Raw genomic sequence first — 14,919 nt, 5'->3', positions numbered from 1 at the left:
AAAAAAAAAAAAAAAAAAAAGAATATCTGTCCATCAAAAGGCACCATAAAAATAAAACAAGCCAAGAAATAAAAAAAGAACAAATTTGCAATACATATAGCTGAAAAAAGGATTAGTATCCAGAATATTAAAAAAAAACTCCTGGGCGGTGCCTGTGGCTCAGTGGGTAGGGTGCAGGCCCCATACACTGAAGGTGACTATAACAACAACAACAAAATAGGCAGGCGTTATGGTGGGTGCCTGTAGTCACAGCTACTTGGGAGGCTGAGGCAAGATAATTGCCTAAGCCCAAGAGTTGGAGGTTGCCGTGAGCTGTGACACCACAGCACTCTACCGAGGGTGATAAAGTGAGACTCTGTCTCTAAATAAAACAAACAAACGAACAAAAAAACTACTATAAATCAATAAAAGATAAACAATCCAGAAAAATTAAAAGCCAAGGATACAAACAAAGATTGAATAGCAAAGGAAATACAGAGATTCAAAACATATTAAAAACATGCTAAACTTTATTAAGTAATCAGTGTCTTTAAATTCCAATTTAAATCATAAAGAGACCCATTATATAACCACGGATCTGGTGAAAGATTAGACAGTACAAAGTGCTGATGAAGATGTAGAGATGGGAGCGGAGGTTATATAACCACTAAAATCGTCTGGGGTCTCTTAGTGAACTGGAGCATGTGCATACCCTACCACTGAGTGACTCTACTGGGAAGTACACACTCTAAACAAACGCTGACACACATTTGTCAGGAACCATGAGCAAGAGTGTTCACAAAACAGTTCAACAACCACTAACGGTGGTATGGACACAAAAACCAAGTGCTGTATTGGAAATTCTATCCCATATAATGGAATACCATGCAGAGTGAAATGGGAATGAAATATAAGTTCATGTATCAACATTGCTGAATTTCAAAAGAAGTTGAGAGAGGAAAGCAAGACAGATTACATAAAATATGATTCCACTTACGTAAAGTTCAAACATAGGAACCAGTGATGTGTCTTATTTAAAAACTTGTAGAGAAATGCAAAAAAGGGAAGAATTCAAAATTCAGGATAGGAGTTAGTGAGAGGATGGGTGGTGGGTTCAGGAAGAAGGACGATATGATTGAACACCCTGGGTATTCTAAGGTACCTGTAATATTCTATTTCTTAAACCAAGGAGTGGGACATGTATGTTCATTTTATTCTTTAAATTATACAGTACATTAAATATATTGTTTATATGTATGTGATGTATTTCATGGGAAAAAAGCACACACATGTTTTTCTGAACAGCATAAGGCACAGATTATAGGCTAACAGGTTAAGAATTTATCAATGGGTTTATAATATGATTCTCTATCTTCTCGTCCTTTATTTACATTTATCAGAGTGACATATAAGCAGGATTTAGGCAAGCTTAGAAACAGAGTTTAAATAGAGGGACCAGATGACAAGCAGGACCTCATGTGAGATACTATAAAAAGCCACAAACATAATGGACCACTCCTCTGCCCCACAAGTAACCACCTCAAATTACCTAACTAAGTTAAACAGAGAAGCACTGGAGGCTAGGTTCTATGCAAGCTTGCAGCATCACATGCCAGAACTGATTAAGCAATATAAATGTACCTCAAATGGTTAAGGCTGACAATGACCTCTAAGTGTGCAAGACAAATAGGATTCTTCAGCTATATATATTTGCTACCTTCAGAAGAACTGACATCTGCTTCAAGTTGCCATTCACAGAACTGAATTCTTTTGGAAAGTAATATAAATGCTTACCTGTGTTTGACCATCTTTTGATCATGACAAAAATGACTAAAGAATCTTGCATAGAACAAGTGCATGACAGCATGTTCTTTCCCTCCAATGTACAAATCCACAGGCATCCAGTAATCTGCCAACGCTGTGTTAAAGGGGCTGAAGAAAGAGAAATGGGCAACTTTTGAAATCTGCTTTGCTGACATTGTACAAAGTAGACAAATCATAATAATATAATATTGTACATTCCCTGAAATGAACTATGCCAATGAAAAATGGTGATTTTATTTTTAAAATATAGTAAGAGAAAAGCTTAATAATAAACAAGAAAAAAAAGGCAGATCAGCATTAATTTATACAATTTATAAAAACTATTAACAGAAGACATTATTGAAACATTTTAACAAATGCAGTTTTCATATAAAATGAGGACAAAGAAGGCTAGGTGTGGTGGCTCAACCCTGTAACCTCAGCAATTTGGAAGGCCAAGGCAGGAGGATCACTTGAAGCCAGAAGCTCAAGATCAGCCTGAGCAACATAGACCTCTTCTCTACAAAACAAAACAGAACAACAAAAAAATAAACTAGTTGGGTGTAGTGGCTGGTGTCTATAGTCCCAGCTACTCCAGAGGCTGAGGGGGGAGGATCACTTGAGCCCAGGAGTTCAAGATTGCTGTGAGTACTGATCGCATCACTGCATTTCAGCCTCTGTGACAACATGAGACCCTGTCTTTCTCTTGGGGGTGGAGGATGAGGACAAGACGAAAATATACTAGCAAAAAAGGTATCTCAGTACAACGCATATTGGAATATCTAGATTTATTTTAATTTTTATTATGATTAGACAAATGAAACTTTTGAGTTCTTACCAATAGAGGGCAATGTGGCATTTGCAATGGAGAGTAACATGCGGCTACTAAGTGCTCGTTTTAAAACAGAAAATCAATCTTGTTTTTAAAAGTAGCCTTAAAATACAGATAGTAAGAGCCTGTATATGGTTCACTGAATGCAATTAAACATAGTTAGGGTAAATTGTCATAAAAGAACCCAATAACTCTCTCTCATATTATAGATAATTTTTAGCCAACAGATACTGAACAAAAGGCTTCCCTTAAACTCCCAGGTACTAACGGACACTGGAGAGGAAAGGCAACGTCACTGCCCTCTACTTTCTGGCTGGAACCCTCAAGAATAGGGGGCAGTGTTGGCTGGTGACAGACTTCTTCATTTGCAAAGTAATGTCCTCTTTTGAGGTCAGCCAATCAAGAAAACTTCTGCCTTGGGGGAATTTCAAGCATTGGTGAATCATCTCCCCCATATCGCAGGCCCCTTTTTGTCAGTGGGGTCCTGCCCTAAGAGAGGCAAAAGAACCTATTGGCAGGAGGCACACCTGGCCACCACCACACACGTCTGTGTCTGAATGTAGCTTGGTGTTCTCTCCTCCTGTCACTGTGCCAGGATTCTGGTAAAATTAATAGTTCCTTAAAGAAATTCAACTGCCAATTCTGGCGACAGAAAAGAAGGGGAACTGAAGGATGGTATTTAGCCAGAAAACAAGTTTGGGATAAATTAAGGAGTGACATGTTGAAAGAAGCTATAGCTCTGATTTCTGATCTACTCAGGAAAGCATCAAGTGAGAAATGGAGCCGTGCTGCAGCAGCTGCAGGAGAGAAGTGGAGCCTTGGTGAAATTCACAAGTGGGATGTATCCCGCCAGTGGAAGGTCCCATCACTGTAATTCGGACTCTAACCTATAAGAAGGCTTTCCACTGAAGCACTCTGAGGAGGTGAGAGTGACTCCCCTTGCAGCCTGAGCCAGCTGTTATTAAATGGAATACACCAGTGGCTCCTTCTAGAAGGAAGGCGCAGAAGAGGAGCCCCTCTGTGGGTTAGAGAGGGTGACGCTGGGGTTCCAGCCATAGCATCACCTTGTACCCTTCCTACCTTTGCACAGTACCATTTACTCAGGATCTCACTTATTTCTGGAATATATGTACACTCAGACTACAGAATCACAGTACTATGGCCCAGAATTCTGTCAGGGCAAGGGCAGGACCACCCATCTCAATGGAAGAATGTTAACTTTACAAGCAATGCAGAAAAGAGGGGTTTTTTATATGTAGTCAACAGGGTTCTGGAAATTTCCACCAGGGACAAGAACAATCTGGCAAGTCCTTTTAATCACAGTGCTGTGTTTTTCCTGGGCTCTGGAAGGGCTCCCTTTAGGGTTTCTCATTCTCTCTTTCCCTAGCTACCTACTGCTCTCTTTCCCTTAATCTGTTACTTCTGTTTTTGTCAAAGAAACACACAAATATAGCTGAAAAATAAAATAGCACTGAAAGGTTTATAATGAAAAACAGTGGTCTCCACCCCCATTCTTCTCTTCCCCCAGGCCTTTCCCTTAGTCACTTTAATTCTTTTGGCTATTCCTCCTGGCAGTTATTGTAAAACTGTTCATACTCTTACTGATTTATTGATTGGAAATTACCTATTGACTGCATGCAATAAGAGGCTCCTTCTAGAAGCCGCTCCCTGCTTCCTTCCCTCCCTCTATAATTACAGCATTTTTTTCCTGTTAAATAAATACCATTTCATCTTTACAATCATATAAATGCAGTTCACAGTTCACTGCAAGGAAGGTATTACAATGGCATTTCCTTCCCTTTTCTGTTTTTTATTTGTCTTATACTTGGGATTACTGACTGTAAATAATCTAATTTAATAATTTAACACACTTCCTCTGAGAGAGCCTGTTTTGAAGCAGACTCACTTTGGTGTTCCTGCTGGCTGTGCTCTCCCAGGCTGCTACCAGGAGACCAGAGAGAGGGGACTAGACCAGAGCTGTTTCTGCCTGACTTGGGTCTTGGAGAACAAGCGTTCATCCGGGCTTCCCAGAGGCGGGGCTGAGACTTCCCCAGAACTGGGTAGTGGTCTGAAGCTCCTTCTTCCTATCCTTCCTCCTTCTCATCACACCTGTCACATCTGTCACATCTGCACTTAGCCTAAGATCTGGCCCCCCCTACTCCTGCCCCTCTCCCATTTCTCTGGCACAGACATTACCCTCAGGACATCTTTTGTACACTCATTCCATCCTGGTCTTTTTTTCTCAGAGAACCCAAAGTGACAGATGCTCAAAGACTTCCACAGAGGCTTTACCTGTGGGGATTGCAGGGGTCCGTGTATCTGAAGTAGTACCAGGCAGAATCAACAAAGGTGTCCATTGTATCTGTCTCTCTCTTGGCTGCTCCCTTGCACCTAAGAAATAAATGAAGTTCATCAATTGGTTTCTTTTTAAATTTTAATGTGGTTTCTCCACTAGCCTTTGAGAGAGCTATGACAATGAGTATGAATTTAAAATGGCATAAGAATAATGTCACATCATAAAAAGATAATTCAGAGAAAGCTCTCTTTGTGGAGTATATGGTACATGATATTTTAAAGAAATTTTCAAAATAAAAGTTTCAATCTTTAACAATTAAAAACCTTATCCTTATATTTCTCTGAATTGAAGCGGGTAGAAAATCTAACCACCCAAAAGGACAATACATGATTAAGTGTCTCTTTTATGCATTAACTGCTATTTGAGGCATGTCAAGACTGCGTCCAGCCAATGCCTACTTTATGATGCTTAGAAAGCAAACTGACACATGAAGAGAACTGAAAACCAAATGTAGAGAGATGTGTTGAAAATAAACTTGTTTTTCTCTACTTCTGCTCTACGGTGGGGGTTGGAGGAGCCCACTGGGATGATCTGAGGATGACAAATCACCTTGGAAGCCCCAAAGGCAGAGGTGTGCTGAAGCCAGCTCACACCAGCTTGTGAGAATCAATTGTTAGCATGTCTTCCCAACACTGACAAGTGACGTCAAGCTGGTAGCTTGAAATTAGCCCTGGTGGGAGTATGAACAACACAGAAATTGGCAAACACTATAAATCAGAGAGCTGGTTATTACATATTTACCACCACTGCCTAAACTTAGTTTCCTTACAGGCGGGTGAAGAGAGTAGAGAAGAAAGTAAGATCCTTGGTGTGTGAAGGGTTGAACAGAAGAAGCAATGCCTGTCCTACACATGGAGATACCTGGAGAGAACCAAGGTCTCACAGGGGCCCAAATGCTACATTAATTCTTAACAATATTCCCAGGGTGTGGGCCTGTGAGACTGAAAGAACTGGATGCCAAGGCCTTACCACCTAGGAACACAAGAGAGCATGGAGAGTCTAGGCCTCGTACGGAGAGTGTTCAGTCCCCTTGACAACTCCTGAAGGCCCCATGGGCAGTGGACCAGCACCTGCAGCCTGATGGGTAGAGCCAACCATCACCCCTGTGTGGCAGCAAGAAGCCACAGCAGAAATACACACCTCAGACACAGGCTCTCCCTTCTGAGGCCAACTATCTCCCTAAATACTGCACTTGGGACACTGTATATCCTTAAGGGCTCTTGGGGAATTTGAGGAGGAGTATGAGGAATCCTAAGAGGAATGGTGAATATTCTGTTAATTTAGCACATAAGAGCTTGAGTCTATTTTTAACTTAAAAATAAAAGTTGCAATCATATCTTGTGAAGTAGTCCATACTGGATTTATAAATATTATCCAAAGAAAAGCCAACACCACCACTCCATCCCCCTGTCCCCAAGCCAGTTGATTAAATGCAAGTGGCAGAGCAGACAGCATGGGAGCCCAGAACTGGCAAGGCTCTGGGACACCCCCTAAGGGTCTCCTGCATTTTAATCAGGGGGCCTCCCACTGGTAACAGTGGTGGTCCCTGAAGGTAGGAGCTTGTTAGAGAGAACCCTCAGGGAATCCTGTTACCTACCAGCCAGGGCTGCTGTAAGAAGCTGGTCTCGACAGTGCATTTCTAATCTAAAGCCAGGTCTTTTTATTTGGAGACCAATCAACCAGAATACAGGTACTATTCTGGGAAATAATTAGAAGATAAAGGTTACTTCTTCTTCCTCATCTACCTTGTACAAAGTGAGGTACAAGTGAGGAAGAAAATGCAGGGCTCAATTTATAAAAGAAATAACATCTGGTTAACACTCGCTATGCTTATATTAAAAACTAGAGGCCACTTGGTAAGTGGGAGGGCTAGAAGATGGTGATAGTGTTACCAGTACTGGCCCAACAGTAATACTAATTAAACTACTGGGTAGCAGCTCTGAGTCAAATACTTCACAAGTATTAGCCCACAGAATCCCCCATAAACCTAGGGCTTATGAGGCAGATACCACTCATATCCCCATTTTACAGATGCACAAGGAGGGCCCAGAGAAGTTAAGGTCTTGGAGCTCAAGAGTAAGGAATCCATGTCTATTGGACAACTCTGAGGCCATCCAGGCCTCCATGCTGTCTCACTTGGCCACACTGGCTCAGGGGCTCTCAGCCTTGGCAGCTCATTAGGATCATCTAGACTAGGGTCCTGACCTGTACCAGGGCCTAACCTCTGCCCTCCTGGATTCTGCAGCTAGGGCAGGAAACCTTATCCTCACCAACACAACTGCAACAGCTGTACTGGAGGCAGGCCACCACAGTCTCTGAGAGGGCGACCCTGCTTGTCAGCACAGAGCGTGTGCCATTTTCTTCCCAGAATCCACATTTCTACCCTACCACAGCCCAGGGCTTCCTATGTTCTGGTCTACAAGCACCATCTTGAATTTCAAAATCACGTGAGTGAGGACCTGGGAGGATGGGTGGCAGATCCCGGGTGGGATGGCTGCAATGTTTCCATTTACTGATCGCCTGCTAGGTGCCACTGTGCAGAGTTACATGTGTTAATTCTCGTCTTCTGAACAGCCCTTCAAGGGGGTTATTTTAGTTCTAACTGAGGAACTTGAAGCTCAGGGAAGGTAAATGACTTTCCTAAGGCCAGACAGCTGGTTAGCAGGCAGAGCCAGGACTTGAATGCATTACTGTCTGACTTCCCAGCTTGAGACTTTCAATTACACTGTGTGGCTACTTAATTGCCAATGGATTAACTCAGCTTTATACTGGCAGAGACCTAAATTATTTTAAAACATCCTCCTCATGATGTATAAGGCAGAGAATAATAGCTTCTCCACAAAGGAAGAAGGAAAATACTGGAGCTTCATATTGGCTATTTATTTATTTAATCAGCTGATCTGGCAGCATAAAAATCACACTTGAGACATTCCAAGGAATTGACAGAAAAATATAATCCCACCTCCAAAATGAGAAGAAAGGGAAATATGTTGTGTCTCAGTATATTAAAGAATGAAGCCCCAAGCATGCATGCTGTCTTAGCTACCATTCTGCTACTTGTGATAAAATCTCCACTGTTATCATAGTCACTTTATTGAAAAACTGCAAGGCAGAGAAGAAAAAACACTTTCTTTCATTTCCAAGAAGCTCTTTGTAATATAAAATGGAAGAAGGTGGTTTTCTGCAAAGTTATCAGAAAAATCTGGAGCTTTTCCATCAGTCAGATCAGATGTTTCTGGGGGTAGATCTGAACTGACACTGCTGCTTCCATCAGTTCAGACGAGGGGAAAGGGTGCCCATCATAGGAGCTGAGCCACAGATTCCAGACCCTTCTCTCAAAACACCTGAGGTATTCTTTCCAGGCTGGTGGAAGTCATGGAAAAAGGAGCAGAGTGAACAGCAGGAAGGAGGGGGTGCATCTAAAACCCCAGCAGGGTACTGGCACCACAGCACCACCACCACTGCAAAGATATGAGTCCTTACCTTGGGCAGAAGCAGTCCACCCACTCTGAAACCCTGGCCAGTGGGGAGCCTCCCTTGCCGGTGAAAGATGTGATGTCGGGCAAGGTCACGGGCAAGTCCTCCAGAGGCACAGGCACAGAACCGCAGGCTGGGCAGTGGACAACGGGGATTGGCGTGCCCCAGTACCGCTGCCTCGATATTAACCAGTCTTTCAGTTTATCACTTGTCACGTCTCCACCCACTCTCTTCTCCCGGGCTTTCTGAGTCAGGGCTAGAAAAGCATCCTGCCGGGTCATACCTGTGAACTGAGAAGGAAAGGAAAGAGTCATTCCTCCCTGCATGAGACAAGTTACCCCCCAGCGCCGCAGCCCCACACGGCCATGTTTGTGTGGAGCCTCCCCGGACAGTTCTGTGCAGAGCTGTGTTATGACTTTCATGAGCCCTTCCTAGGTGCTCTTGCCTCTGTAGGCATTTTTCTCCTTAAGATAATATTGCAAATTTTATTTTATAACAGCATTGATATAAAGACAAATACTTATATAATTTTTGACCTGAAAGTGTGGGGTTTTCTTTTTTTCTGATTTTAAAAGTGATTAAAACCTTTTCAGGGTCTCTAAAAGTATTCTGGGCCCTGGGCACTGGGTCTGCCACGTCTAATGGCCCTGGTTCTGTGGCACTCCTTATCACTGGAGCTCTGTGTACCTACAGAGGTAATCAAATAGCAGCTTTTAGCTGCCTGTAAAAAACTGCATGACATGTATTTTTAATGACTACTCCCTTGTTGTGGGAAAAAATATCCAGAAAAGGAAAATTCAATATAATTCCAAAGCAGAAGGAATTCAGGTGAACAGAGGAACAAAGTGGGGCCTCAGCTGGCCAGAAGAGCCAGACCACTCTTTTTAGATTTAAATGTTCCCATTTTATAGACAGCAGGGCAGAACACTAACAGTACAAATGAGAAATTCTCTTTTCATCTGATGCTGTTCAGAGAGGCAAACTCATTCCATGAATCGAACCAGTGTGGTTGCTAACAACCTAGACTGTGGGTACTCTGGAATCCACTCAATGAAGACAGTCTGTTCACATGCTACATCTTGGCTTGTGTTAGGCAGTGGGGCACAAAGATAGATGTGATCTGCCCGTGTCCTCAAGGAGTGTATGGTTATGAGGCATAGAGACTAAGAAAATACAGCTGTTATCAAAAGTAGCCCTCTTCATGAAAGCTCTGAAATGTCTTCTGAGGTCCAGTGCTTCCAAGGAACCACTTACACCTCGGAAGACATTTGCTATGTTCTGCACTCTCATTATCACAGAGTAATGATGCAAACTATAACACATTCTCTTCAAAGTCTATCTTTTCCATGCATCACTGTTTTTATGTTCCAGAAGCTCAGAGATGAACGCAGCTTTTCTCCCTCCATTCTTCTTCTACTCATTGAGAGAATTCCTCTACTTAGTCTAGCGCCAGGAGAGGAGCTAATAGATCAGCTGAAGCTATCTGAAAGAAGCTAGAGAGCATAATTACTGCTCAGAGTCCTGGGCTGAGGAGTGGGTGTCTCTCTGGGCACTTCAGAAGCATAGGATTGGTCTTGGATTGGTCTTGCATTGCAGAGGGTTAACAGGGCTCCCTGAGATACAGTGGCATGGATCTGCCCCCCTTCCAGGGAGCCTCTTGAACATGTAAGGGTTGAGTTTCCATATCTTAGAGCATGATCCATGTCTGGAGATGCAATTTATGAAGTGAAGGCACAAACATGAGGTCCGAAAACACTGTCACTTCCTATAAAGGAGAAAACTTGGTAGCCCTAAACCTACAAGACCTGGATCTTTGGGTCTAATCAGGATCACTCAGGCTGGGGCCAGCAAGCACCTCCCAGGTGACTTGGAGACATGGCCAGGTGTGGAATCACTATGTTAAGCCAGTAGTTCCCAGACTTTGATGCACTTTAGAATCAACTGAGGAGCTCTGACCATGTGATATCTGATCCATGCCCTCACCACCACTAATCATCAAATCAAAATATCTGCAGTGAAACCTACATCAGTAGTGATAAAAACTTTCCAGGTGTTCCCAAGGTGCAGTCAGTTTAAGAGGAATGCCCTGAGCCTGTGCTCTCAAACTGCATGCACACACAATCACACAGAGATTTTATTAGACCAGGGCTGAGTCTGGGATTCCACATTTCTAATAAGTGATGCCAATGCTGCTGGTCCAGACGAGACTTTGAGTAGCAAGGTTCTGGGGCCTAGAAGCTAGGCCCTAGGTTCTCAAAATGTAGTCCCTGGACCAGCAGCAGTAGCAGCAGAACCTGGAAACTTGTTAGAAATGCAAATTCTTGGGTCTCACCTGGGACTACTGAATCAATCTTTGGAAGAGGGAACAGGCAGGTAATCTATGCTTTCTCAAGGCCACCAGGAGATTCTGATGTGTGCCCACTTTGAGAATCACTGCTCCCACTTCCCTCACTCTGCCTTTTTCATCATACTTTCTAGCTTAGTTCAACATAGAGGCCGGGCTCAATTATTGCCAGATACACAATCTTCAAGCGCTGCCATCTCATGCTAGATAATGCTGATCAAATAAACATGACTCATAACTTCTCTGCTCATTTTTGTAAATGAGTTAAACTTAAGGCAGAAATAAAGTCAGTAATCTGGAAAGAATAGACATCCTCTCTAGGAATAAGAGTCACTCTCTATCACCTCTCCCAAGAAGCAGAGATTCCCAAAATAAAGTCAGATACTTCAATACCATCCTATTCGAGGATTGGATTTGATTTAGAGATGATAAGCTTCTCGATCCTGAAGAAGAACATTAGATATTTTGTTTGTGTAGATGAAGATAGGAGACTGCAAGATTGTTAGGTACGGGGCCAGTGAAGGGGCAGGTTGTAATTTGCATCTGAAGGAAAACGTCTTCTCAAACTCACATCAAGGTCATCATTTTAGACATAAGCTTTTAGGCCCACACCATGGGGCACCCACCTCTGCAGAATTGCTCAGTCTCTCTGCACCATCTGGCAAAGTTTCAATGACTTCGGAGTAGGAGAGGCCCAGGGTTTGGGCTAACATGGTGTCCTCTGAGCTGGTGCTGGGAATTCCTATTCAGAGGGGAAGAAATAATGTTTCTTTCATAAGTGCCCAAATCACAAAATAATTGACAGTGCTGATTTTCAGCTTTGGCTTCTTAAAGGAGACTGTGTCCTTTAGTTATAGAAATTTTAAAGGAAACTGGAACACAGTCCTGGAGACGTCCACCACCCTAACACAGCCAGTTTACCCCATTAGTATCATATCCTTTAAGTCCTTTTCCTTTGCTTAGTTTCTTTTTTAAAACAGGTTTAATCCTAAAATACATAATTTTGAGTGCTTTTTGCCAATGAAACAGTAAACCGTAAGCATACGGGGCAGGCTCTTCTTTGAATTCCTGCAATGACAGAGAACAGTGGTTTTCTCTCAAGAAGCAGGTCTGACTCTCCAGCATTTCCCAGCACCCTAGAAAAATCTACTCAGTCAGGAAGTCAAAAGCCAGCAACCAGGTCTTGTTCCCAAAGGCAGCAGGACATTCTAAACACACATTCATTCTGCAGTCCCCAAGGTCCTTGAGGTAGGTTATTCAGCATTAGTCACTCCCTCACCCGGAGGGCCAAGGCCTGCAGTTTTGGTGGTAGCTATTCATAAAAACAGGTTTTTGTTTTGTTTTTCAGTCGTTGGTTCTATAAGGGCAGAGTTTCTCAACCTTGGTACCGCTGACCTCATCGTGGATTTTGCTGCGGGGCTGTCCTGCACATTGTAGGAGCTGAGTGGCATCCCTGGACCCTACTTAGTAGCATTCCCTGAGCCACTGTGACTAGCAAAATGTCTCCAAAATTGCCAGATGTCTTGTGATGGCAAAATTGCCCCTGGTTGAAACCCCTGCTGTGGGGTCATCTGTCAAAACTGCTCACATGCTGTGGATACAACACATCCTGGGGAAACTAAGAGATCTAAACTAAGGGGCAAAGCACAAAATGCTCAAGTCAGACCGCGGAACAAGCTCTCTAGCACACTGCCCTGAAAGGGGGGTCGAATGTTTGGGAGACATGTGCTCAAGCTCTGTGGTACGATAAAAAGCTTGGTGACATCATGAAAAGCTCTATGGTGTTCTAGCTGAGGTTTGTTAGCTGAGGTTACTGACAAAAAACATCTAATGCAGCGAATAAATGTTGACTGGACTTGAAAGATGAGAACATTTGGCAAGAAATAAGTATTACCACAAAGTGTTCATTATCAAGAAGGGAAAATAATCATTTACTACATTCCACGATAGAATTTGGAATAATTAGGAGTACTGTTTGAAAGGAAACATTGCAACCACAAAATTTATTTGCCCCTGAAAAGAATGCTCCACAGGCCATGGTGTTGGTCGTGTGAAGTCCAGTGAATCCGGAACTATTCCTAACAGTTCAGGTGGATGGCAAAAATACCATTTTACCTCTTGCTTATTTCTGCTTCTGTTCTTCTTTGAGGGCAAAAAACCCCAAATAATTTAGATAATGTTACTTATGTAATTGTGGGAAATCAAGACGACAGGAAAAGCAATTTTCCATACCTGCCTAAAAATTGTCTGATTGTTTTTTTCTTCAGAACTCTCAATATTGTGTCAGGGATTTGAATCAAAATACCAAACAAACACACACCACCCACCCCAGCCACATCAATAAATGCTTCTTTTATTGTTTATCCTAGCTGGTTATATTCATACATTTTACTAAGTATAAAATGCAGAAAAGTAACAGAAGAAATTATTTTTTTAAACAACATACTTTTTAAAATGGTCAAAAGAGAGTAACTTATTAGTTTTCTTCTTTGATATTGCTTTAAGCCACTTCATCAAAAACTGATCTAAGCAGTATAAAGGAAAAAGGAGTGAATATAATAAGAAATATTGGCTAGATGTTGTGGCTCACGCCTGTCTAGTGTTCCGGGAGGCTGAGGCAGGTGGGCTGCGTGAGCTCAGGAATTCGAGATCAGTCTGAACAAGAGTGAGACCCTGACTCTACTAAAAATTGAAAAACTGAGGAAAGACGATTGCTTGAGCCCAAGAATTTGAGGTTGCTATGATGACACCATGGCACTCTACCTAGGGTGACAGGGTAAGACTGTCTCAAAAAAAAATTAAGAAAAAGAAATGCTACTACTTCAGTGTGCTAGGAGATAGTGTGGAAGTAACTTCCTATGCAAAGTTCTTTGGAGACAGGCTGGAATCTACAGTAGGAATGTTGGTGAAGAGAGATGCATGGGTCTGTCCTAAAGGAAGCAGATTTTGGACAAGCTGTCTCTAGGTTCCCATCTCTTTGTTCGTTCTCAGACTTCCTGTTCCATGACGATAGTTTAGAACGCTCACGAATGAGTAAGGCTGCCAAGGACATCCAATTTACAGTTCTAAATATGCCTTCAATTTTACTGCTATTTCACAATCCTTTTTCTTGAATAGCTCAAGTTCACCTCCTCCACAAAGCCTTCACCAAAAACCCAGCCCACATTGATCATTTGTGCTTTGAACCCCCATCTCAGCAGTTGCTGTTGGTTCTATGATTTCTGAAATTGGATTTTCACCTGAGTACATTATTCCCCACATTATATGTACAAGTATCACCAACTAACCCTACTGGAAAGATTTATAGTTCAGATTTTTTTATATTATTCTCACTAGCAAGTAGGAAGGTACAGTACACTTAGTATATTTTCAAAACAGACTTCTTAAATAAGGGATGATCATATGAAGGGGTATTTCTTTTTTATCAGAGGCAAAACAGATCATGGAAACCAACAGTCAGCTTTTTCCAATGATAGCAAGAGATAGTAAGAGGTGAGTATTTTGATCTTAAAACTGCAAAATATATTAATGTGATTACATTTTAACAGCAGCTTACCTATTTTTGAATCTAGAGAGCCTTCAAAGTCAGCTTTGGCCATGATCACAACAGGGACCTCCTGCTGGGTGAGCACGTTCACGGCCATCACAGGAGTGAGGCAATCTGAAAATGAGAGCAGATAACTGTGGATGCCAGTCATCCCAAACACCAGCCCCATCACCATCTCAGAGGAAACAAGTGAGAAAAATAAGCACTAGAACTTCTGTGGTTTGTGATAATTGTTAAGGAATTTGTCCTTTGAAAGGTATTATTAGATAATTCACACCAATGGAAAATCAAAAGGATAAACAAGCACACACCAAATATTCATCTATGCTGATAAAAAGGGAAAATAGCATTTCTGCTTTCCAGATGGTGAGGTCAAATATTCTCATCACTGACTTTCCCTTTTGAAAAACACCTCAAACATACAGAAGAATGAGAAACACAAAACCTATCTGTAGTGAAACTAAGAGACATCTGAGATTTCAAACCATAACACAGGAAGAGACAAGTAGATAAGTTTTAGAAAATGACTGAGGGGAGGCGGTGCCTGTGGCTCAGTGGGTAGGTTGCCAGCCCCGTATACT

The 14,919-nt window shown here is 42.3% G+C and overlaps 1 protein-coding gene across 1 annotated transcript in view; it reads right to left on the bottom strand.

Moving 5' to 3' along the window:
- Nucleotides 1-14,919, bottom strand: part of LARS2 (leucyl-tRNA synthetase 2, mitochondrial) — a 165,438-nt gene that overhangs the window by 43,734 nt on the left and 106,785 nt on the right. Inside the window, exons 10-14 of the mRNA XM_023515923.1 lie at nt 14,348-14,452; nt 11,418-11,533; nt 8,454-8,737; nt 4,907-5,005; nt 1,774-1,911 (exon numbers count right to left, since the gene is read on the bottom strand). Of these exons, the coding sequence (XP_023371691.1) occupies nt 1,774-1,911; nt 4,907-5,005; nt 8,454-8,737; nt 11,418-11,533; nt 14,348-14,452 (742 nt within the window). The remainder of the gene's footprint in view (nt 1-1,773; nt 1,912-4,906; nt 5,006-8,453; nt 8,738-11,417; nt 11,534-14,347; nt 14,453-14,919) is intronic.

Source organism: Otolemur garnettii, unplaced genomic scaffold, assembly GCF_000181295.1.
Source record: "Otolemur garnettii isolate 467f Iridium unplaced genomic scaffold, OtoGar3 scaffold00082, whole genome shotgun sequence".
NCBI classification, from domain to species: Eukaryota; Metazoa; Chordata; class Mammalia; order Primates; family Galagidae; genus Otolemur; species Otolemur garnettii.
Note: the sequence above shows the minus strand (reverse complement) of the source record. Positions and strands in the feature narration are given on the sequence as shown.